This window comes from Cryptomeria japonica, chromosome 8, assembly GCF_030272615.1.
Source record: "Cryptomeria japonica chromosome 8, Sugi_1.0, whole genome shotgun sequence".
In the NCBI taxonomy this organism is placed as follows: domain Eukaryota; kingdom Viridiplantae; phylum Streptophyta; class Pinopsida; order Cupressales; family Cupressaceae; genus Cryptomeria; species Cryptomeria japonica.
In genome coordinates this window covers 360,697,414-360,724,473 of record NC_081412.1, presented here as the reverse complement: position 1 = coordinate 360,724,473, position 27,060 = coordinate 360,697,414, and the positions used below count along the sequence as shown (strand labels likewise).

At 36.7% G+C, this 27,060-nt stretch overlaps 1 protein-coding gene across 1 annotated transcript; it reads left to right on the top strand.

Moving 5' to 3' along the window:
- On the top strand, positions 1 to 27,060 carry LOC131066307 (DNA repair protein RAD16). The gene is made up of 17 exons (XM_058001036.2): positions 1 to 267; positions 518 to 601; positions 1,270 to 2,588; positions 2,846 to 2,968; positions 3,091 to 3,164; positions 6,876 to 6,948; positions 7,095 to 7,241; positions 7,376 to 7,461; positions 8,274 to 8,343; positions 9,188 to 9,322; positions 9,452 to 9,664; positions 25,295 to 25,399; positions 25,490 to 25,582; positions 25,671 to 25,730; positions 25,846 to 25,934; positions 26,497 to 26,577; positions 26,694 to 27,060. Exons 1-17 carry the CDS (start codon positions 222 to 224, stop codon positions 26,764 to 26,766), a joined length of 2,871 nt encoding a protein of 956 aa, XP_057857019.1. The 5' UTR covers positions 1 to 221; the 3' UTR covers positions 26,767 to 27,060.

The window sequence follows — 27,060 nt, the reverse complement described above, 5'->3', positions numbered from 1 at the left end:
CCCAAAACAAAAACAAATCATGCCGCAAATTTAGTAATGCTATGAATGGGCACCGTCAGCATTTAGAAACAATGGGGACGCTGAGGTGAGCCCTAAAACGTGGAGGTTTTTTAATGGATCACTCGTTCCCGCCAATGGAAGAAGGCGCCATTATTACTGCTCTGCAAGAACCGTAGAGGAAGAGACGACGAAAATTAATTTCCACTGCGATTACAAGCATAATGAGGCGTCCTCGACGAAAGGCAGCGGAGGAAACTCAGCGGAGAGGTCGTACCTCTTTCTTCTTCTTTGTTTTTGTCTTTGTTTTATATGAGTATCACGCTATATTAATCCCTGCAGCTTTGTACTTGAGACCGAGTAATTCGTAAAATTCTAGATCAAGAGCATTCTGATAAGAGTAGAATATGGCTGCTTGTAGTAGAAGATTGGTGAATGTTTGTGTAAATAAAATAGAGCTTCTCAAGTTTTAAGTATGCTGCATTTTGGGTGACGGGGTTTGCATTTGTCATGGTTACAGTCACAGCGCTCCTCGTCAAACATGCTGAGAGTGATGGCGTGCCTTCTGATGCAGAGGTGCTCGGAGCTAGCGACCGTGAATTCGGTGAGTGTGGACACGTTTTTAGTGGTGTGTTCCTGGTAGTGGGTTATCAGGGTCTTGAGCAGCCCCTATAGTGGTGTATATACACCAATTTAGACTAAGAAACTCGTATTCAAAGAGCTTTTGGCCTGTTTGTTGTAATCATGCAAAATTATGAGTCCTAATTCTGCTCTCTGGTGTACATCCACATATAATTTATGAAGTCTTTAAAAAGTGAATAGTTTACTTAAGGCTCGCGCTGGTTTGGTCTTTTAATGTAAACTGAAGTTTACAAATATTTGGTTCTGATTTCTGTTTACTTACACTTTTATATATTATGAAATATAAGTATTCCGAGATGTATGAATATGAGTATTGTGTTGCTTTGTATTGGAGAGTCCCCAAGTGTACTTATCGAGAGCATACCAGAGCCCAAATTTAAACAATGTGTCGTCTGTTTAAGCTTAAACCGCCTTATCTGCTTCTGAACAAAGCATATTTAGGAGTTTGAAGCATGGCGGAGAATGAAATTATAGCTTTTGTGGCTTTTTAATAGGTTTTTGAAGTAATTGATAAAAAACAATTTTCTTCCATTTACATAATTTGAAAGAAACTCTAACGATGCAAATAGTATTGGGTATGAGTGATATTAAAGTGCCTGAAGTTGTTTGAACCTGCTGCTCCCTCTTCAGATAGGGAACCTACCATGGAAGCGGTAATGCCTAATAGAGGTGGCAGAAAGAAACGGAATGCAAAATACGTCTATAAACCATCCCATGCAACCACTGAGACGATTGTGAATCAAAATACCATGTTCGAATCTGACATAGGGGATTCGGATTTTGAACCTGAAATGCAAGCAAGTGAAGATCAATGTGCTGATTTATCCAATGGGGAAGAAATACTTGTTTCCAGTGACAAGGAGACAAAAAATAAACGAAAGGGGTCAAGACCAAGAAATGCACGGAGAAGCAAAAAACTCCGGAAGCAGAAAGAAGATAAGTCATCACATTTTGGAGATGGCATTATTGACAATTTGGACTGGCAGGCCTGGGAGAAAGGCCTTGAAGACTGGGAACCCTGGGCAGATGATGGAGAGCTTGACTTAGATGCATTTGCTCAAAAGAAGGGTCCCATGGAAGAGCAGGAACCTCCTCCTGAGATGTTGATGCCATTATTGCCTTTTCAAAAAGAGTGGCTAGCTTGGAGTCTAAAACAAGAAGAATCTGAATATAAAGGTGGCATTCTTGCAGATGAAATGGGAATGGGAAAAACAATTCAGGCAATATCCCTTATTCTGACTAGTCGTGACCTGCGACTGAAGGCACCTCTTACTGCAAACTCATCAAAGCTGCCAAACATCGAGGGGGGATCCAGTAGCAAATCTAAGGTTCTGCCTCAGATTAAAGCTACACTTGTTGTTTGTCCAATGGTAGCAGTCATCCAATGGAGAAACGAGATTGCAAGGTTCACAAGTGAAGGAAGCACTAAAGTTCTGATTTATCATGGTAATAATAGATGTAAAAATGTTGCAGAGCTTTCTGATTATGATGTTATTTTGACAACATATAACATTGTTGAGACAGAGCATAGAAAAAAAATGATGCCTGGAAAGGAAAGGTGTCAATGGTGCTGTAGGTTGTTTTATCCAGAACGATTGGGCATACACCAGCGCTACTTTTGTGGGCCTTCTGCTGTGAAATCTGAAAAGCAATCTAAACAAGTTAAAAAGAAAGAAAAACGTGCAGTATATGGGAAAACATCAAAAAAGAAAACAATTGATGAAGATGTAGATGTGAGCAAGGGAAACACGAAGGGTAAAGGCAAGTCTAAAGTGTCAAGCATTGTTAAGATTGCTATGGATGGGAAATCTCAAAGATGCAATAGGAAAAATAAAAATACAGATCTTGATAACACGGAGGAGAGTGGAAATAAGGTACCTGGCTCATCAATTGACATGGGACCATCAATTCTCCATTCAGTCAAATGGGATCGCATTATATTAGATGAGGTATGTTTGTTACATTATATTTTCTATGGCTCTTTGAAAGAGTATAGTGCTTGTAACATAAGGAATTGAGATATTCAATTGCAAAGTTTTGCCAATGATAATCATTACACAGGAAACTTACCTTATACAATCAAATAAGTGATATTTATGATACATCTCAAATATTGCTGTCGCAGAAAAGGAGCTTCATTTGTGGAAATAATTAAATGTCTTACTTTGTTGTAAGTCATTCAGGGTTTGACTGTTTTATATGTCAGGCCCATTTTATCAAGGATCGAACATGTAGTACCGCTAAAGCTATATTCTCATTAGAGTCGTCTTACAAATGGGCTCTAAGTGGCACTCCTCTTCAAAACCGTGTTGGAGAATTATACTCTCTTGTAAGTTTTGTCATCCATTTTTTATATTAACACATTCTGTACCCTTTAAAAGGTACGGATTGCCTATTTATACTGTTGGATCATTGATAAATCATATGGTGTGGATTTGAAATGCACTGCAGGTACGCTTCTTACAAATCTATCCTTACTCCTATTACTACTGTAAGAAATGCAACTGCAAATCACTTGATTACAGGTAACTGCTCTTTTTTATCTTAAGACTGAAAGTGGACCCATTTGTTCAATGCAATTTCTTGAGGCGAGCATTTTTGCTTTCATTTGGGTTGATGCTCTTTGTTTCAAAGAGCTAGAAAATATATTTGTGCAAATAGTTAATAGTGTTTTTAAAATGAATACCAAGCACATTTTTCCATAAACAAGCATTGTCTCAACTTATTGCTTTTAATTTCCACGGACACTATAAGGCTGATTTAATATTATCTTATGTTTATAAACGTTAATCTCATCTGGTTTTTTATTTATATGCAAATTTATACGAATTATAGATTGATATTTTGATCTTTCCTGTGTCATGGAGCGTAGAATATAGTCGAAGGGTTTTGGGGACAGGGATCCTGATTTGGGGATGGTAGTTGGTAAGGTTTTGGTGGTAGAGCCCCTAATTGTGTTGAGGGGCAAAGCCCCCAATTGGGTTGAGGGGCAGCACTCCTCATAGGATTTGGGAGCAGTGCCCTTTGTGCATTCCTTGTCATGGCATATGGTGGGGCTGAGGGGCAAAGCCCCCAGCCCTAAATCCAAATTAAGGTCTTTGACACTATACAGCCCTTGATGGTGCATTCCATTTTCATAATTTATTGCTATAATTTCTCCAATACCTAGTTCTCGCTATTTTAGTATATCTAACCACTTCTTCCCTCTTTAGAGAACTAACAATGAAGTTGAAGTATCTAATTGGTCTGAATGTTAAGGGATATGCAATTTTAATAGCTTTTTTCTTGAGGGTTCAGGATGTGGGCGTGGTCCTTCAGACTATTAGAATTTAGGGTTAGTGACCCAAATATAAAAAAATGCCTTTTTAAAAAAAAATGTTGGATGTGGCGGATAGCTTAATGTCTTTGAGATGTTCAAGAGACGTGGTTCATTTTCTTGAGTGTCTTGGGGAAATCCTAGCATCCTCTCAATGCCCCCACTTTGAGGGAGTGATGGTGGTGGCACATCGGAGGGATGTTCCCCTATCATTGTGGGGTCTCAAAAATGTTGTTGTCATACTACATTTTTTTTGGGTACGAAGGGGGGTCACTTGTGGAAAACTTGATCTTGTGGATGGCCAGATGGATAATGGTTTTTGTTGTTGAAAATGTAGTTGATTAAACAATATGAAAAAAAAATATATGAAAACCCTTGTCAATAAGATTGTATTTTGATGCTAACAGCATTTTAGCATTGTGCTTTTGAAAGTATTTGCATATTTCCAAGGTGTACTAATAAATGGTTCAAACTTCTTACACTGATTTTTTTTTTCAGGATTGCACTGCATATTTCATGAGTAGTGGTTTACGAGAACCCATCTCTCATGAGCATGAATTGTTTGTTTAGTACACATTGCAGTGAGGTGATGCTCACAGGGTTGAAGCATTGCGGCTTCCTAGGAGGTCACCCTACCCAATACTGTGACGATTGAACTGCGCTTAACCATGGCGTTTTGCCCAAGATTAAGTACACTTGGCTTGCCACTCTATTTGCAAAACCTTCAACAAGTGTTGTGCCTTATGAGAACCATTGATCATAGATTTCCTTAGCTTATTCGTTAACAAGTAGGTGGTGTTTTTTGCAGTGTGTCAAATTCTGTTATGTTTAATTAGGACTGATCTTGAAACAATTTCAGGATTAATGGTTTACAAGGGCTCATCTCTTGTGTTTATGAATAGTCCACTTAGCACTTATTGCATCTAAGTGATCCTCATATGGGTGAAGCATTCAAGATTTATTGGGAGGCAACCCATTCCGATACTACTCCAACTCAAACTTGCTTAACCATGGAGTTTCTATGAAGATTAAATCCTCTTAACTTGCTACACATTTGCAAAACCTTCAGCAAGTGTTTTACCTTGTGAACCATTCATTATAAAGCTTCTTAGCCCATTCATTAACAAGTAGGCAGTGTTTTAAGTAGCAGCTCAAATTATGTGATGTTTTTCAGGATTGAACTGTGTAGTTTTTGAGTGTATCTAATTGATCTATATTTCATCACAACTCAATCCTGATAATACATCATATAGTTTGACACATTGTGTGAAACATCTCCCACTTCTTCCTCGCTGGTAAATTTTATTACAATTGAGGGATTTGTATTTTGTAAGCTATACTTCAATGGTAGTAATTTAATTACTGTGATTTGCAGTTTAAATTAGCCCGATTGCTTTTTTTCTCCTAATTAACCTGATCTTTTAATTCATATTGTAGTGCAAGTTGCTCTAGTTTATGTAAAAGATTAAAGTAACTAGTACATATATCATGATAAACTCTTTCACTTTGGAATAGGTAGAGCACAGATTTAAGTTATCTGGTTCATCCCTGGAAACCCCATACTTGGCCTGAATGGATTTGGGCACGGGTTCCCTTAGCGGTCAGCTGGGGGCATGGTTTGAATGGGTGCACCTGCAGCTGCTCAGGTGAATCCACAGTACCTCTAGCAGACAGCTTTTTGGCTAGCTGCATGTATCGAGATGTGGCTGTTTCCCCTTTTCCTTTCTTCAGGATGCTAAAAGATATAGCACTAGGTCGAGATGCATTACATCACTGTGTAGGAGTTGATTGGTTAGCATAGCTCCTGATGTGATACAAAAAATTGCAGGAATAGCTACATGGTGGTGTTGTTGCAGCACCAGTACAATGTTGGTCACAGACTAACCGAGCATTGAGTGTGTGAAGGAGAATATGTTGCAGGTCCTTAAAATAGGAGTTCAAAATGCTGGTGTCAGTAAAACAATTCTGGGTGGCCATTGCTTCAATTTCTATGGCAGGCTCCGTGGGGCTCAACAACCATGTTCGAATGCTCCAAGTGGGCTAGAGTTTGGTTGGAGAGATCAGAGGCAGTGGAATTTGTTGCGGAATTGGCAGCAGCAGCACTGGATGCTGTGGATAATGTACACTCCACATTGGAGAGCCAATGACTTGTGCCTAATATGTGCAACCCAAAATTATGTCATATAACATATTCATATATAAATACAATAAACTAATAATTTAATAAGATAAACTAATAAAGTTATAGAGATATATAGGAGTGATGTTAAATTTTAATATTATCTTTATAATTAGTTTATTGTATTTATTTATATATAAAGTTGTTATATGTTTTGACACATTAGGTTTGGCTTTCTAGTTAAATTGTTTAATAAACAACTTTGTAATATTGCAGTTTTTGAAAGATTAATAAACATGCCGTGTTACTATTGCTTAATTATATAATTTGGCAGGGTAAGATCTATTATTCTTTTGATGCATTAGGTTTGGCTTTCTAGTTAAATTGTTTGATAAACAACTTCGTAATATTGCAGTTTTTGAAAGATTAATAAATGTACTATTGCTTAATGTATTATTTGGCATGGTTGTTTATTTGTTTTTTTACTTATAACAGGTGTTTTTGTATTGCTTGATCAATTATTCTTTTGATGCATTGGGTTTGGCTTTCTAGTTAAATTGTTTGATAAACAACTTCGTAATATTGCAGTTTTTGAAAGATTAATAAACATGCAGAGGTACTATTGCTTAATGTATTATTTGACAGGGTTGTTTATTTGTTTTTTTACTTATAACAGGTGTTTTTGTATGCCTTGATGTTCAATATAGTTGTAACCTGTGTGTACAGCATTGTGTAATTGTTTCCGTAAGCTGTCAATTTGTAACCATGAATCTAAGAGAGTTTACATGTCATCAACCACAGCTTTGGGAAGGATGGGCAGAAGTGTGATGATTGCGGTCATTCGCCCCCACATCACTTTTGCTGGTGGAATAAGGTATAATATCATTGGTTGCCTTTTTTTCTTTTGTAGGGTAAAGGTTGGATTTGAGTTTGTATCCTTGGTTGCCTTTACTGGCATATTCCGTACAAATTCCGTCCCTTTTTGAAGATTCTATTTTAATTTTGTATTTCATGTTACAGTTTGTTGCAAATCCAATTAAGAAATGGGGCTACACTTATGAGGGGCGCAAAGCACTGATTCTGCTCAAGTACAAAATATTGAATATCATAGTTTTAAGGCGTACAAAGATTGAACGGGCAGCAGATCTTGCCCTTCCACCTAGAATAGTTTGTATTTCTGCTCCTATGGTCTTAGATCACTTTATTATAGTAGTCCTAGTTGTTATTGTGTTTATTTGCTTTAGAGGGGTTAGACAAGGTAGATTCTCATTATTTGCTGGATCACTTTCTATTCATTGCAGACTTTTTTGAGACGGGATGCATTTGATGCAAGAGAACAAGACTTCTATGAAGCTTTATATACACAAAGTCAATCACAGTTTAACACGTAAGCAACCCTTCACATCAATTGTTTTCAAGGGATGGGTTTAGATGCAATTTTTTAGTGAACTAAGTAACAAATATAAAGATTGGCTTATCGTTTTCTTCTAGTTTTAGCACTTTAATGATTCTCTTCTAGTTTTTACAAGTTAATAATAAAATCTAATTTTCACATTGCTCATCTTCTATCTGATTAGTCACCTCTGTATGTGTTTTCCTTCCATATGCCTTTAATTAGATCTCTATTGTAGGCATTATGATGAATTGAATAGACATGTTTGTGGTGTAATCCAATCTCAAATTCTAGAGATGTCTATTCTTTATCTATTACAACTCTAGATATGTGCTATGCAAATGTTTCTTGTGCTTCTTTTTCCCATGACGGATTGGTACCTTTAGCAGTGTCTTATTCATAATGACAATGAAGTACATTTATGTAATATTTTGGAATATTGTGTTGCTGATTTCATTATTGAATATCTATGTTACTTCCAATTTCTGCAAAATTTTGGATATATAATCCCTTTTGCCAAGGTATATCACCCTCCCTTGCCATTCATCATAAATAGAATACCAGCATAGTATTGATATCATGAAATCTATAAAAAAATTATTTCATGTTTGGGATGTGTAGTATCCAATTGTATTTCAGCAAAAATGATTTTTTTTTTGTGGATTATGATCTGATTTTTCAATTCTGTACGTGTATTTTATTATTTTTATATTAACCGATAGAAGTATGCATGTATCCATGTGATTTAATTCTAATGTGCCTTTATGGAAGCCTTGATGTTGTCTTTTTGTTTTTGTCAAATTCAGATATGTCACAGCGGGAACCCTACTCAACAATTATGCTCATATCTTTGATCTGCTTACACGGCTGAGGCAGGTAATCTTGGGCAATTATTTAGCAAATATGCTCATATCTTTGATCTGCTCACACAGCTGTGGCAGGTAACCTTGGGCAATTATTTCTTAAATCTGTCATTTAATTCCTAGCCTCAAAGCATTTTGAACATTCAGTATCTGACATATATAGGTGTGACCGTCTCCCAATATTGTTTCTCTCAGTAAGACATCTTGTGGAGATCTGGAACTTTGGATGTCTACAACTCTTTACAATGAAAGCTTCCTTATTTTCTAATAGTTTTAACGATTGAGTAAACTTGAAATGCTATTATCAATTGTCTGTTAGATGAGATAGAATAAAAATAATAGAGAATAACTATTGCAAACTTCTAAGTTTACATTTCAAAATAACACACTACTGTGTATCAGTCAACATATCACAAGGTGTTTACAATTTTGATCAGTTATGCCATTTTTTAAAGTGTTGTATGACAAGCTCTCTTAAAACGCATCATAAGGTGGAGAAAGATTCTATTTTAGTTTAAACTTCATCTTTATCCTTTATGATTATGTCCAAACCTGTAAAATGGAGTCTGTTTTGTCACATGGTCGATTTGTTTAGCAAACTGTAGGAACAGGCAATTTTTACTTGCTTTTTTTCCATATTGATATTGATGGTTAGCCTTTTCAGGATTCTTGTTTGTATATATATTTTTTTTTTGTGTTTTATGTTGCATAGAAAGCAGTAAATTTATACAATGTCATAAACTGTAAAAACCTATCAAATTTAAACTAGCAATCATAAAGGTACTATCATGTTATTATCTAGGCACTTTTTGAGGCATTGAGAGAAGTGTCACGTTTTCCTGGATATTGGTTTTCAGGCAGTAGATCATCCATATCTGGTGGTTTATTCTAAAACGTCACAATCAAATCCAAACAATCAGAATAGCACATGTGATTTATCTTCGGGAAGAAGTGACTGTGGTCTCTGTCATGAGGAGTCACATGATCTGGTTGTAAGTATTTCAATACTTAAGCCGTCTTCTTCATTGTAAGAAAAACTATTAATATTTATATAAGAATTGTTTCTCTTAATACAATATGAATCAACTGGTTTCAAGCTTCATAGTATTGATGTTTGTCAGAGTGCTACATGTGGGCATACATTCTGTAAAGGCTGTATAGAAGAATACATTTCAACTACTGGACAGTCTTCATGCCCATCTTGCTCAGAACCTCTGACAATTGATTTGACTGGGAGAAAGAATGCAAACAAGGTCAAGGGCTACAAAAGCTCAAGTATTCTGAATCGTATAAATCTTGACGACTTTCAAACCAGCACCAAGATAGATGCTCTGGTATGTTTGAGGCTTTCCAATTTTTGCAGCATTTATTTACTGTGTAGATTGTTGCTTTGTGTTTGTGGATACAATAATTTGCACATGTTGATTGCTATTAAATATTTTGCCTTGTTCTTATTGGGCAACAATTTGGGAGAGTATTAATCTTTGGGCAAACTGATGGATTATGATATAGAAAGTTAGCTGAAATAGATGTTATTGAATAGGCGAAGCAGAGGTAGTGAATCTGTTACAATGCTGTTGAAGGAGGAAAACAATAATATCGTTTTGCTTGTATCAGTCACAACAGTAAATAATAGTATTTAGGTGTAGGATAAATAAATAAAGTAAAAGCTTTTGAAGAAAAGGACCCTTGATGGGTGGAGGTTACAATAATCAAAGAGGGGCATTAGAATCTTAGAGGATATTATTACTTTATAAAAGAGTCTGCAGAGGACTTGAAAGGACTATAACATTTGTAGTAGCCCTAACATTCACATCTGTTTTTTATCATTTTTTTAGTAAAATACCGCTAGCATGTATTTTTATTGTTGACAATAAACATCATTAGTTGATAACTCTGATTTTCTCAGTCATTTATATACTACCACAGACTAGGGAATGATTTTGGATGGGTTATTAATTCTTAATCAAGTCATTGGATATGCTACACCCCTCCCTTGGTATGAATACCAGTTTAACTGCTATCAAAGTGGGTGTGATGGGGCTTGGATGCAGCTTGGGTATTGTACCCATCCATACCTACATTGGGAGCAATTTTTTTGCTGCGTCAGGTACATCTGGATTTGGCAATGTGGTTATCTTTGTTGTATTCAGGTGAATATTTTTTAATAATAAAGTACTAAAGCCTAAAACATAAAAAAACATAAAATGAAAAAAATCATTTTTTTTTTCGCATATATATGGTAATGGGCAGACAAATAAGCCATAGCACTAATATAGTGTATGGTGATGAGATGAGTAAGCCAATTGTAAATGTGCTCCAAATGGAGAAGCAAGTAACAGACCAATGATTAAACATGATCACAAAATTTACAAAATACATACACTCTGTTGCAGATCTTAGATGGGCATGTCATAAACCAAACAGGGATTGAAAGGCTGTAAGTTTTAAAAAAGGTGTAACTAATGTGCTTGCGTATGTTAGGGGATGGCTAGCTGTCTTAGGGACAGATGGGGATGTTTGAACGCCCCCTGGCCATCCCCTAACATACCCAGCAAATTCCTAATAGTAGAGATGGCCTATCCTTAATGAAGGTTGTAGTGGGGAGGACTATATCCCCCAACATACCCAGCAAATTCCTAGTAGTAGAGATGGCCCATCCTTAATGAAGGTTGTTGTGGGGAGGACCGTATAGGAGAGAGAAATATGATGGGGAACTGAATGCATGTGTATATTAGGGGATAGCTAGTTGTCCTAGGGACAGATGGGGGATGTTTGGATGTCCCTTGGCTATCCCCTAACATACCCAGCAAATTCCTAATAGTAGAGATGCCCTATCCTTAATGAAGGTTGAAGTGGGGTGGACTGTATAGAAGAGAGAGAGATGATGGGGAAGTGAATGCAGTGAACGTGCAAGCAATCAAGCACTTGATGAAATGAAAACCAATTACTCAAATGTTCAAAACGTTATGGAATTTTTGCGAAAGCCTGGTGCAGCTACATTTTTGTGCAAACCTATCGATGGTTTATACTCCTAAACCATCAAAGACACGATATTTTTCAAACAGTCCATTACACTTTTGCATCAATCATGTAGTCATGCACTTGTTGGGATTATCAACGTACCCCAAAGTGCATTATTTAAGTGTTTTGAACATGATTGTACAAACTCCATGAATCGATTCCTTGTTGATGTCAAAATAGGTTAAGCTTACTAACTTAACTAAAGCTGTCAATGGCAGGCCTTTGAAGGATCAAATAAGGTTAAGTGAGATGACTATAAGCCTCTGTTTTTTCTTCTTGGGTTATTGAGCGTTTTGAACAGAGATCTCAAAACTATACATTCCTGCAACTAGTTGACATGTCCTAAATTTTATGATAAAGTGCAAAACTCAAAAAAGTAAGCAGAGAATCAACGAGGTTGTTTACACCAGTTTTCCTTATAAGTCTGTAGTCTTTACTATCCAAGTCAAGATCTTAAGACAAGGTTTTGCATCACATCTTCAAACATAATCCCAACTCAAACCCTTGGCCACAGAAAAGGCGAAAAGACTAGAATACAAGGGCAGAACTTATATTGTGCAGCTCTCCATAGGGCTCTTCCAGAGAGCATATTTGCAGATACGATATCAGGTCAGGAAGCCTACGCATTTACAAGTATACCCTAAGGGTCTGTGGGGTTTAGACCAATACAAAATCTTTTGCATTAAGATTTTAAAGAAGCCCAGAACGTATATGTAGAGATTTACACTTACAGAGGTAACGTGGGAGGAGTAATACATCTGATCTGCTTATTCTAGGTTGAGAACAAAGACTTTTTTCTTATACCTATGCCTCCAAGCTATATCAACCTCATATCTCAGCTTTTGTTCTCTGGATCAAAGCTCTTATTATTCTGAATCTGCGTATGCTTCTCAAAGGGTTCTCTGTATTCCTAGAGTAAAACTGAGGTCTATGTTTAACCGATCCATGCCTTGACGGCAATCCTTCGTAATTCATTTTTATCGATAGTCCAAATCTCATTCTTTGTCATACATGCAGTCATCCTCACCTTAGATTGTTGAAACTTCTAACAATAGAAATGGGAAGGAATATGGATGACTGCCAAAGCCTTTTATAACCCTAGATGAGTTATAACGGAAAGGCCCATGCTTGGATGAATAGCTTTTCATGCCACTGGATCACAATAGGAATCCCAAAGATAAGAGTAGCTATGTAGCTGTGATCCAAAAATGTTTGGATAAGACAACCTTAGTCAGGTCGCTGAGAGTGCAACCATGCTGTAGAGGGATTTTGTGGTTCCATGGAGTTTTGGAATAGGGAGATGTGTTTTGAGATAGTGGGACCAAGTACCTTGATTTGGGGATGGCAGCTTGCAAGGGTTGGTGGGTGGACTCCCTAGTGGGGGTCAAGGGTAGTGTACCCCAACAGGGTTTAGGGGCAGTGCCCATGCAAGATCTCAAGCATGACATTGTCATGGTGTTTGTGATGGTATATCATGGGGTTGAAGGGAGGAGCCCTTGCCACCAAGCCCAAATTAAGGCCTTTGAGAACACATGGATCATCATGGCACATGCCATTTTCATAATTTTATCAGTATGTTTTCTCCAACACCATGTCATCAGTATTTCAGTTTTCTAACCAAATCTAATTTTTTTCAAAGTCTAATAGTGAATCTAAAGAATTTAACACATCTAAATGATGAGGGCTATGCAGTTTTAATATCTTTTTTTCAAGGGTTTAGGTTGTGGGTGGGGCCATTAGACTATTAGAATTAGGGTTATCAGCTCAAATTAAGGATGATTGCAGGTTCTCCAGATGTGCAAGGGATCTGGCCAAGTTTATTGAGGGTCTTGAGGATTCTTAGCGTCCCCACAATGTCTCCATAAGGAACAAAATGACCACTTCGTTGCATCTCCTTCTCTTAGAAATATTTTTTTTGAGGGAGATGTCTTCTACTTGGTGCTAGTAGTGGCTGCATGATGGCGGAACATTTTTCTTGTTTTGGATGTCTCGTAAATGTCCTAATCTTTGGAAATGACATTTTTTGTGGGGTACATAATCTTGCGGAACATTAGGGGATTCTTGAGCAGAGTTAGATGGAAAAGAGGATAAAATTTTGCAATTGATGGTTTTGACTATAATTGAACTTGGCTAATGGTTTTGTTTGCTTATGAACTTTTCATGATGAGAACAGAGCACTTGATAGTTTTTGGATGTAGGTGGAATTGTCACATATGGGACCTGGTTCTTCTCTTAGTCAACTCATGCACCCCTCCTTCAGCATAAATAAACTAATTGGGCTATGTATCAGCTAAATATTGAATTTTATCCTGGGAAAACCATCCACCTGAGGGTGAAAAACCCAGCCACACCAAAAAAACTTTTATCGAAAGTACCAATAAATGAATACAAGGAGAAGAAGCCGATAATATCTCAGAGATCTAAAGGCTTCTGCGATTAGCATAAACTCCTTCTACAATGTGCAGATAAATATACATCATTTGCTTATCAAAAGAAGATACAGGAACACTGAAACTAATATCGAAACAAATCTCTTGCAACGAATGAATACAGATGCAATAATAAGTAGAATCTCTCTTCAGAACTTCACACCTCCAGCACCATACCATCCGCGACCTCCAACATAGAAATAGACAAAGTATATATAAAAACATCAAGAGAAAGGTAATCGAAGAGCCCATACTTAATGAGCTAAGTAGCGGTTACAAGCCAATTCGATACATAAACCGTTATCAAGAAATCACATGAGCAATGAATCACTGAACTTATCATCGGAAGAAATACGAAGAGAAAACAAAACGCTGCCAGCAAGGATGCAGGTTGGTGTCAGTAATAAGGAAACCGATATCATACGACAGAGCACAATAAGGATGCTGCCATATCACAAACAAAATAAAAAGAAGTAAAGAAAGAAAATAAAGTTTCCTTCAGCGTACGCAAACATTAACCCCCCCTTCTTAGCAAAGGAGATATTATTTTCTGATTTTCAAGTCATGGAGTCTGTCAACATGACAAACACAATGGCTACACCCATATGTGTAAAAAACAAAATTTTATCACGGATTCTCTCAACGTGATAGCATCATGGATTCACTCAACATGATGTTCACCATGGCTACTCCCATGATTGAAATAATCACAAGCTCTCATCACAGAGTCACTCAACGTGATGTTGTCATGGAGTCTCTCAACATGACATCTACCATGGCTACTCCCAGAGGGTGGAACAAGGGCTTTCACCTCAAACTTCTCTAGTAGAGAAGAATGCATTAACAAGGGCTTGCACCTCAAATTTCTCCATCACAGAGAAATGCATTGCAAGGGCTTTCACCTCCAATTTCTCCATTATAGAGAAAAATGCATTACAAGGGCTTTCACCTCAAATTTCTTTATCACAGAGAAAAATGGATTAACAAAATCTTGATGATGATGTGGCTCCCTTTGAACCTAATATCAACCTTCTGGCCTCCTCGTCCAAGGTTGCCTCAAATGAAATGACAAGCTCCCTCTGAAGCTGAAAAGATCAAGATCTTGGGACCTAGAACATGTGTAGCCTCCACCTCTTTATTGCCGGTTCCCATTGAGTTAGTCTTGTACCTGAGTCTTATCTTCTCATAAGACTCCTCCAACACTGTTCTTTATATTAGGAATCTTTTGGTATGCATTAAGATTTGCTCAAATACACCACATGTTGAGTGTTCTCTCCTTTGAACAAGATAGATTGCAGATTATAGCAATGACAACAATGTGATAAATGATCACAACAAATACAAGCTGATAGGCTGCAGATGCTAGATAAGAGCAACGACATAGAGAGGCCTTGATCTTGTCCTTCCAAAACAATAAAGTGGACCTCACACAATGCAATACCCTCAGATCAGTCGCATTACAGAGATCTCGTCGTGTTTTACAGGGCTGCTCAAGAAATCGGAAATAGGAAGAAATGAAGTCGCAACTTAGAGAATGGCGTTGTCTTCAGAGAACATAGATCAAATAACACCAAACAATAAACAAGCAACCCTCCCAAAATCCTAAGGCCTCCTGTGAGGGAAATGGCCTTAGACTTGCTCTGATACCATGTTAATGTTAGAATCAGAAAGGTAAGACACAAAAATCTGAAACTTAGAATAATCTCACAAGAACAAGATATGCAGAATTTTATCCTGGAAAACCCTCCACTTGAGGGTGAAAAACCTAGCCACACCAAAAATCAACCTTTATTGAAAGTACCAATAAATGAATACAATGAGAAGAAGCCGATAATATCTCAGAGATTTGAAGGCTTCTGCGATTAGCATAAACTTCTACAATACACAGATAAATATACATCAATTGTTTATCAAAAGAAGATATAGGAACATTGGAGCTAATACCGAAACAAATCTCTTTCAACAAATGAATGCAGATGCAATAATAAGTAGAATCTCTCTTCAGAACTTCGCACCTTCAACACCATACCATCTGTGACCTCCAGCATAGAAATAGATAAAACATATATAAAAACATCAAGAGAAAAGTAAACGAAGAGCCCATACTTAATGAGCTAAGTAGCGGTTACAAGCCAACTCGATATATAAACCGTTATCAAGAAATCACATGAGCAATGAGTCACCGAACTTATCATCGGAAGAAATACGAAGTGAAAACAAAATGCTGCCAGCAAGGATGTAGGTTGGTGTCAGTAATAAGGAAACTGATATCATACGATAGAGCACAATAAGGATGCTGCCATATCACAAACAAAATAAAAAACGGTAGAGAAAGAAAATAAAATCTCCTGCAGCGTATGCAAACATTAAACACTGGGAGCCAACCCCGCTTTAAAATAGACCCACACTCTCCCCTTCGAAAATATGTGTAAATGGTAGCCCAACTTCCAAGTGGAGGAGATTTCACTTGGAGATGTTCTCATTGCAAAGCACGATACAACAACTCATACAGTCAAGTGAAAGTGCATTTGTGCTTTATCCCTCATCAAGGCATCAAATTTTGTCCAGGCAAGCCAAAAGGTAAAGGCCTTCTTGTAGAGGAGTAAGCAATGTCATATATTGAAGAGCAAGCAAAAATAGATGAAGCAAGAGGGAAACAATCTATAGTTTTTGATTACGGGAAAAACAAGTTTTGAAGGGACCCCGAAACCCTTTACAAGAGATCCTTAAAAGATAAGAGCATTAAGAAACAAGACAAACATTCTGCAAAAAACCAACACAGTTCTGGGCAAAAGCCAACATAAAAGCCCAACAAAACCAGCAACATCCAGCCAAAACAGAAAAAAGACAAATTACTTAATGTTTTTAAGGGCATTAGCTAATTTTCCGCTAATCCCTTGCATATTTTTGATATTATCCTTGAGCATTGGGATTTCCTTGGAAGAGGCCAATGCAGTTTTTTTCATACTCGCCCTAGTCCTTTTAGCCGCACCACCAGGAGCACTTTCCACGTTCCCTGCCTCAATAGCATCCCCATCAACATCTAGGTCCACAACAGGTTTGGAAGTGCTGGAGCCATCAAGGTACTTGGCAATTTCCTCCATATTCCTGGTCATAGAGTTAAGGATATCCGGAATCATAATCAAGAAGTTCTTCATGGCTGTCTTTCCTTCCTCCAGCTTACTAATTTGAGCTTCCAACTTCTCCACTTTTTCCTCCATAACCTATTTCCACTGCTCTTGGTTACTGTCATCTTTCTTTCCTTGCTCTTCCTGCTGCTTAACAATTTTTTCCAGTTTATTGATTCTTTCATATACCCACCTATCAAAACCCATACGAGCCTCAGACTGGTTCTTGAGTTTATCCAGAATAATCCTTTCTCCAACTTTATCTTGTTCCCTGCTCGTTTCCTCCTTATCTTTGTTTTGCTCAGTTTCCGTTTCCTTTTCCTCCTTATTAATCTGATTGTCCTGCTCCTCCATAGGCTGGCTGTTAACATTACCAATACTCACGCTTTGGGTAGGGCTGTTCTGATCAGAAACATCCTCTGCTCCTCCTTCCTCTTCCCCCACTTCCTCTTCTTTCCAACTCTCCTCTCCGTCAGACTCATCGATCTCCATCTCACTTCCTTCTTTTCCCATCTCCTCAGAATCAACCTCCGTATCCTTTTGTTTATCCATGTCCTCTTGAATTTTCGCCACAGTGGCTTTTTTAGCCTTTTTACTCTGTATCAATTCATCCTTATTGGGCCCACATTCCTCAATTTTCCTCTTTCTTTCCCCGGCGACATCGACAACCTTTTGTTTTCCTGAATAGCCAAAATCTTACAATGCTCATAAATGAGCAAAATAAGGCCATAATGAAGCACAAGAGAAGAAGGGTTCTTACTATGCTTGTTCAAAGACCGCGACAGAGACCTGAAAAGGTAATAGGGCAGAGAAATCCTCTTCTCATGTCTAAAGTGATTTAGAAGCACAAAATGGTAGGTGTGGACCCTAGTGAAATGACCCTCCACAGTAATATACTCCATAATTGCATTAAGCACACAGCCCCAGATTTTTTTGATATTAGAAGCATCATAATACCCCCCGAAGCTTTTCCTAATTTCGCTCTCTCCTTCTCTTTACGCGGAAAGAGCTTCACTGCATTATTAGACACTTTCAGGTCCTTAAAGAAATTAAGAACAGAATGGGGCATACCTGTGACCGTGGAAATGAGGTCCGCGTCCAGCTTGAATCTAACACCATGAATTTTGAAGGAGCCATTTTTCCAATTTGCAGTAACGCTGGTAACCGGCAGGTTAACTCTGCTTTTATCATAGTCTACCAATTGTTCCATGAAATGCGTCATGAAACCCTTCTCCAGCTTTGTCCATACCTTAGGCATCTCTCGCCATCTGGAAATATTATCAGGTTCCTCTCTTCTAAGATCACCCCCCATTGTAGAATTCGTTTTACGATTTCTCTGCTTCTGCAACTTCGGAGCTTTCTTCCAAAAGACACTCGGCTTTTTGAAAATCCCACAAAGCGTGCGAAATTTTAATATTCTTGTTTAGGACTCTGCCCTTCTGATGAGCTATCATTACCTTCCTAAAAATTTGATGATTAATCATTAATACTTCCATGATTAACGTGCGATCCTTCTTTCCCCATAAATCTGTCCTTTCTAATGAGTTCTTTAATATTAAAATCAATATTATCTTCCCCATTCCAAATGCTTTGAACTTCGAAATAACACCAAGGTTAGCAAGGCCGTCTGCTACGGCATTTTTTTCCTTGAAAGCATGCTCAATAATAATTGATTTAAAGCTAGAAATAATTTCTTTGGCTTAAAAAAATATGGAAACAATCTATAGTTGCTCATCCTTTGGCAAAGGGTAAGGCTAAAAAAGGATCTAATGTCTCTTCATCACCTTCCAATCTTGAAGGCCATCCATTCTTGTCTATACCTCAAGAACAACTTGTGACACATAAGAGAGCAAAGGGATCGTTGGAAACATCATTTCACAATGAGGCTAGAGAGGTTGCCGAGCAAGACATAACTAGATGTATCTATGCTAATGGATTGGCATTTAATGTTGTTCGCTCACCTTATTGGCAAAGAATGGTGAGATCAATTAATGAGCCTCCAAAAAGGTTCAAGGGCCCGGGTAATGAGAAGGTGCGTACCACCTTATTGGATGGAGAGGTGAAACATGTAGAGGTCTCCTTGAAGCCTATCAAGGATTCATGGATTGAAATAGGGTTGTTTGTCGTATCTAATGGATGGAAAGATGCAAGAAATCTTCCATTGGTCAATGTTATTGTAGGGTTCGTTGAAGGGCAATGTTTTATAGAGTAGTGGATCGTGAAGGGCAAGTGAAGGATGGTCCATGTATTGCTAATATTTGCCAAGCCATTGAGGAAGTTGGCCCTTAGAATGTTGTTCAAGTTGTAAAAGACAATGCTAAAAATTGTAGGACTGTTGGCTTATTGGTTCAGGAGGGCTATTCACACATTTTTTGGACACCTTGTGCTGTCCATTCACTCAACCTAATGCTGCACAAATTGGGAAAAAAGTAGGATGGATCAAAGAGGTGTATGTTGACGTTGAGGAGATTGAAATGTTCATCAACAACCACCATATGTCACGAGGCATATTTAGACAATTCTCGAAATTGGAGCTATTAAAGGTAAGTTAATTAGTTAAATAATTTATTTAATAATATTTATTTTACTTTAAGTTATTTAATTTTAATATTAACTTTTTCTTATTTTGATTTTGAAATAGTTTGCCGAAACTTATTTTGCCTCCAACACACTTGTGTTGAGACGACTTGTGAAGGTTTGTGAGGCATTATCTAGCATGGTAATTAGTACTAATTGGAGCATATGGAGGCAATCTAGCACTACAAGAGTAGCAAACATTAAGAGAATGATGCTAGATGACACTTGGTGGGATCACGCTGAGTACCTTCTTAAATTCACCGAGCCTATATTGAGCACGATCCGTTATATGGACATGGATAGGCCTAGCTTCGGTCATGTATACGATGGCATAGACTCAATGATTGAGCAAATGAAAGTGATCATAAATGAAAAAGTGCAAGATCTTGAAGATGTTTTTTTTCAAAGAACTGCAGCAAATCATGGTGGAAAGATGGAACAAAATGACCTCTTCATTGCATCTCCTTGCCTCTGTAATGTCCCCTTTTGCCGGTTATGTATTTTCAGTCTGTTGTGGTAATTTGGACAGAGTCAATTCGATGTTGTTTCCCTCTTTGAAAGTTAGACACTGCTCTCTTGGATGACTGCTATTGCTGAATGGTTCAATGTGTATTTGACTGATGAAGGTTCTTTGCTCTCTTAGGAGAATTGATGTTAATTGTATTGATTTCCTCAATTTATTGATAAGTCCCTTTCAATGCTTGGAATGAATTCTCCTTTATACTTTATTGGTGGAAGGGTCACCACCTTTCATAAGAATTGAGTCACCACTTTTCATTTTTGCCCTTGAGAATAATATATTATTCCTCAAATTGATCTCCCCTTTTTTTATCTCCTCAAATGAAAACTTCTCCCCTTTTTATCCTCCAATGTGAGGGAGAGTCACACCTCTTCATAATGGTCACAACCTTCCACAATTACCACCCTTTGAAAAGGTCGCAACCCTTCATCGTTGCTACCCCTTTGAAAGAGTCACTTCCTTCTCTTCTTCCCATTAATGATTCCTTAATTCCTTTGCTCCCTTCTTTCTTCCTTCCTCCCTTTTTCCCCAAATGAAGTTCTCTTCCCTCCCTTTTATATCTCATGTTTGAGGGAGTCACAACTTTTCATTTCATACCTTTTGAACATTGATTAAACTTAACTAAATTTTAATTATATTAAATTTTATTTTTGTTCTTTTATATTTTAATATATTATTATTATTATTTATTAATAAATCCTATTTCAACAAGGGGACATTACAGCCTTTGCATTGAGTCCCAAGTTCTATAGTCAATAGCTTTTCACTAGCACAAGAGTTCTCCTATACAGAGATCCAAAAGTTGCTCAAGGGTACAAGGCAGCCCTCTGTAGACTCTTTCACCAAGACATACGTGCTGCAATGAGGGATGAATTCATGAGTTTTGCAAGCACAGATGTTTGTGGTCTTGAACTGCTCATAGTTGGTGGTACTTTCATGGAGAAGCATACCAGCACCTACAACCTAAGTCACAAGATTCGCAGAATTTCACCCATGATTTTAGAATTTCGGCGAATTTAAAAAAACTACTAAAAAAATCATTGAAATTCGCTTCGAATTCATACGGATTAAATGGCATAGCATCTTTAATAAAATATATTCCAGGACAACGTTTTCTGCAGGTGTTTTTCCCTGCTTCTTCAGAGTTCGAGAGGATTTTTCTGCCATTTTAAGGTTCCGCTTGAGTTTACAATAATCTTTCCTAAAATAATGTGTTCAATTCATGTCAAATATCATTCAGAATTTCCTAGGGATTCTTCAACAATTCGAATGATTCTACATCAGTCCATGTCTAGCGATTGATTGGAAAGTTTTACTCTCGACGTAGTTTCAAACTATGCGATAGTATCATTAAGTGATAGTAGTATTACAGCATGTTCCCATGCAGCTGCTTAGCTTATTTTTGCTAGCAGCGGTTGCTCAACTTTTTTAGGAAATATCTGTGGACCTGGTGGCCCCATGAATATTTGTTTTTCTGCTTATTTTTAAAAGAAATCTTAAAATTGGTATTAATAATATTATTAATAATTTGTGCACAAGAAAAAATAGAAATAAAATCTTAAAAAAAGAGGGAAACAAATTTGTGGAGCCAGGTGGCATTTTTGGCAATATGCAGTTGCTGCTTATTTCCAGCCCCCCCTATTTTCCCATAGCTTATTTTCAATTCCTAAATAATAGCTGCTCCACTTAAATAGCAAAAGATTCTAAATTATCCTTTACCAACAATTTTAAATTTGCATGGGAACACTCCAACTGCTTAAAATTAAGCGGAAAAGGGAGTTAAGCAGCCGCATGGGAACATGATGTTATTATTATTAGTTAATGAATTTATTAAAATTACATTTTAATATTTCAAAAGTTGATATAATTATATTTAAAGTTAGGTATTTCTAATTTATTAATATAATATTATATATGTTTTAAATATTGTGTCGAAATTTTAATATTTGTAATTAATAAATATAATATTCTATATTTTAAATTTAATATTATTTAATTGATGAATGATTAGTTTATTTTTTATGGTGAATTTGTTTATTCAATATATAATATATATTATGTATGTGATATTAAATTAATTTTTAATTTTACACTGATTTTAGATGTTTTTGTATGAACAAATCTAAATCTATTTATCAATTTTTGTGAATATATTATTTATATTTTAAAAAATTAAATTTATATAAGATGAATTTAATGTTGAATTTTTTTTTGAATTTTTTACCCTTGTCGAACTTCATCCGAATTTTATTGTTGTCGAACTCGAACTCGAACTCGAACTCGAATTCGAACCTTGTGACTTAGCCTACAACCACTTGCCATCAAAATTTTATTACAAGTTCTTACTTCTTACTTTCTTCTATTTTCTATCTTGCTTTTGAGTTTGCTGTTTTATTTATATTTTAAATTTTAATTTCAGTTTGCTGTTTTATTTATATTTTAAATTTTAATTTCATTTATAAGTCTTAACTCTCTAGTTTCAAAATCTTGATAGGTTGTTAGTTCATCTTCTTCTGAGAGAAATTGGAGCACTACTCCCTTATCCACTCAATAAAACACAATAGACTACACTCCAAAAAGGCGGAGGACTTGGTCTTTGTGCATTCAACTTGCGGCTCCTCACACAAAGAACATTCCTACAAACAAGGGGAGACAAGGCAATGTGATGCTTATCTAGAGCATGCTGAGTCTGATGATTCAGTTGCCCGCCTTGCTTCACTTGGAGTTGATGATGACCACGAGCTACCTAGTGATCATGAGACTCAGAATGCTAGTACCACTGCCCATGCTAGTTCGGTGCTAGTGTTAGTGGCACTATTTGTGGTTCTTCTAATTTACCATAACATACGGAGGATGATGATTTATTTGATGACTCATGATATTTGATCACTGATGGCTGATTGTAGACACTTGACATTATGATGATTATTACTGAAACATTAATATCTAAGTTGTTGGTTTGGGTTCAGGCATGTGTCCAGGTTTGAGAACTCGGTTTGGCAGTTCGACAAAATTTTGAAAAGTTTGGGTTCTGGGTTTGTTAGTACAAAAACATATATATATATATAGTTTATTTAAATATAAAATTATTAATATTATATAATGTAATATATAATATAATATATATTATATTATTTTGTAATATAATAATAATATTTAATGTATATAATAATAATATATAATGTATATAATAATCAATGAATTTATAAAAATCTATAATTAAATCAAATTAATAATTTTTACCAAGCACAAAATACAGCAACGGAAATTTCTCCAGATTCACAGCAACCCTGAAAATCGAAGCTGCTACTCCCGTGGAATTGCAACAAAACTAAGCTGCGCCAATAACTACCAATGAAAACAAATGTGAAGAATCAAAGGAGGCAAGTCAGCGAATTAATAGTTTGTGGAATTTAAAAAGCCAGCAAATAGATGAAAAAAAATTCTGTTTGTCCACGGTGGCGAACCCGATCCTGCACCAGGACTGGACCCAGACTCAGGTCAAACCTGCACCAGCACCCGGGGCTCCGGGTGCCGAACCCGTTAACTTAGATTAATATGGTGGCCTATTTTGCTATGCTATTTGAAATTTTGAACTAAAACTTTAATATATGGCGGTGTAAATTTTGCTATGTTATTTGATTATTAGCATGATGGTGTATTTTGAAGTTAATTACTGCTATGTATGTATGTATGTATATACACACGGTATACACGGATGGACCCAAACACCCTAATTTTTTTGATCAAACCCGCAAACCTCAAACCTCGAACCCTAGCCCAAACTGGAACTGACAACTTAGAGATTCTAAGAAGTTCCATGTACATAGTATTTTTCCGGATTAAGACCAAAATGATAGTTTGGGAGACCATCACATGAAATTTCAATGAAAATTGTTTTTGAAATTAGATTTGCTACCGATTTTGCTGATTGCTGATCTTGAATGTTTACTATTAGCTGCTTCTGATCTTAAGAAAACATACCACTAAAATATACAGAATAAAACAAGGCTTTAAGCCCTTTATATCATCTTATGCCTAGAAGTAAATTTCTATTTCTCAAAATTAATCTTGCTGTACATCAATTAAGTCTTTTTAAAGACTGTAATTTTATAGAACCTTTTTGAATTTGGAATTTAGAAGAGCACAGTCTAATTAAAGTGAAGCCAATTGCTACTTGAACTTAGTTGTGGTCCCCGTGAATATTTTGTACTTTTGGCAAGTTTCATGTATAATATTTAGAGAGTACTGAAGCTTTTTTTATTGAGAGAAGGATATGTGTGCCATGCAATGATGGAAAAGTCATTTGGCAACTTCAGCCCTCCATTTTACCTTGTAGGAGAGCTCTATTTGTTAATCACCAACTTTGCAATCTTTAACGAGGAGTTGTAAGCTCCTTGGTGTTTGCATCTGTTTCCACTAAACAACCAGGTCAAGTGATGCGGTAATCAGTCTGATTTCTGTAAATGCTTTTGCGGTGGTCTAATATTTGGTATTTCATCTAGATTTGGAAGGAGGTAAATCAACCCCATCTAAAACCTGAGCAGCATAGCAGAATGGTGCTGCCGCTGGTATAGTTCTATTATCGTGTGTGCCAAGCGATGGGGGGTGATTTAAGCATGTAATCGATAAGTTGTGTATGTTGATTGGGTGAGTTGCGTGACAGGCCGTTTAATGGATGGAGATCCACATGTTCATTGCTGCAACGACATAAGACAGAGAGACTGTGGCATGCATTTACAATACTTTAATGCAGCTTTTTTGTTGTTGTGAGATGTAGACTGAACAATTTCCTTTGAGTTGAAGTAGATTCTCATGCTAATCTCTCAATAGTACAGAGCCATGATTATGACTTGTTATAACAGATTTTGAAAAGATTATGCAATTGTAACTCTGAATTAAGGAAACTTGTTTCTCTACTTAAAGTTTTAGAATGAAATAAGTTCATTGCAGACCCGGCAGAAGATATCCTGTTTAGACTTCTTAATCACCTAAGCTATGAAAGTACCCGAGGCTTTTTGGGATAGGTTGATGGGAGGCACTGTTGTGTTTATATGTTTCAACTTTTATGTGATATATTTATTCAACATTTTCTGTTGAATGCATTTTTGTAGGATTAATTCTGACAAATTCTTTGGAAAAAATACATTCTACTATCTTGTGACGTTTTACAGCTCAAATGAAGCCTGATTGTTTTTTATGCACATATATACATTAGAAATGCTGTCTATTAGTACTTTATATATTTCAAATGGCTTAGACATTAGATGTTATTTTGATCTTCAGAGGGAAGAGATCATGCTTATGCTACAGAAGGATGCTGCTGCAAAGGCAATAGTCTTTAGCCAGTACACTTCTTTTTTGGACTTGATAAAGTTTTGTTTACAGAAGGTATGATCTCTATACATATTTTGCAAGTAGCCTTCTTGTGACGTTTGTGAATTAAGAAAGATCCTATGTAACATCTCTGAAATGTTGCAGTCAGGAATAAAATGTGTGCAACTAGATGGAAGCATGAGCATTCAAGCAAGGGATCAAACAATCCAGAAGTTCACAAATGATCCCGATTGTAAGGTATTTGAAATGGTAGCTTTTTGTCTGCAAATATGTTTGTTCATTTTTTTTAATTATTATCCTGGTTGTGACATTTATTTCTTCTTAGATTTTCCTGATGAGTTTGAAGGCAGGAGGAGTGGCTCTTAATTTGACTGTAGCCTCTCATGTAAGAGTACACACCTTGGAAACATTTTTGATGATTTTTCTGCTTTGTTAAAATCTATATTGCTTGTTTTTATCCATTTTAGTGTTCCTGTTAAAAGTTGCTCTTTCATCATCAGGTCTTTTTGATGGATCCTTGGTGGAATCCAGCTGTGGAACAGCAGGCGCAGGATCGCATCCATAGGCTTGGACAGTATAAACCAATCAGGTACCTTTACGAGGAGCATGATTCTTGCTATCTCTGGATTTATAGGGCCTTGTTTTGTAGATGCAAATACCTAAATGTTGCAGCCTAAGATACCGATTCTTTGCAAAAATCTCTGGGTCCGGGTTCTGATTCTGCCCTGGTCCTGGTCCAAGCCTGATTCCGCTTGGGTTCCTCCCGAGTCCTCCTCAGGTGGCTGGGTCCTCTGTGGGTCCTGCCACCTGGACCCAGCCACCTCGGAAGGACCCGAGAGGATTCCACGGGGAACCCATTCCCAAAAATGGGGCCCACGGGTCATTAAGGTGCAAAAAAACAATAAAAAAGGACCTTTTTTAATATTTTTTTAATCTTTAACTAATTTTTTTTTATGTTTGGAAAGTCACATTGTATATTTCATATTTGTATGGATTTTATCATTGTAATAATCAATACTGGTAGTGATAGTTTATAAATACCCGATTCCATATCCATATCTGTACCCGAATCGGTAACTTAGGTTGAAGCTATAGTCGTTTAGATTTCAAACTATTTTTATGATTCTGTAATTCTGGCCTGTGATCCTCAGGGTTGTAAGGTTTGTAATAGCAAACACAATTGAAGAGAGAGTTCTAAAGTTACAGGAGAAGAAGCAACTTGTTTTTGAGGGGTAAATATTCTATATGCCAGATATCATATGTTTTTGAAGCCCTAAAAGTCTTCAGATTTATTGCGATAGAGTTGAAGTAACCCAGTAAATACTGACATTTATAATTTTCAATTCAGGACTGTAGGAGGATCGTCAGAGGCTCTAGGAAAGTTAACTGTAGATGATCTTCGATTCTTGTTCACAAACTAGGTCAAATGTTGTTAGAATGATATGGCCTTGTGCTTAATAGATCACAGGCCTTTCCAGATGAGAAACATTTGAAGCTCATAATTGACCTGCAAAGCATGTATATAAACGATATTTGTGTATATAGAAGAAATGGAGCAGGCCTTTAATTTTGGATGGAAATTACACATGTTATCCATTAATCGGAATGGGAAACAAATTTTGTATTTGTTGCATGTGAGATATTGCCAACAAATTGTTTGATATCTCATTTTGATAAGCTGTTAAAATAGGCATCTATTGGATGCATAAGAATAA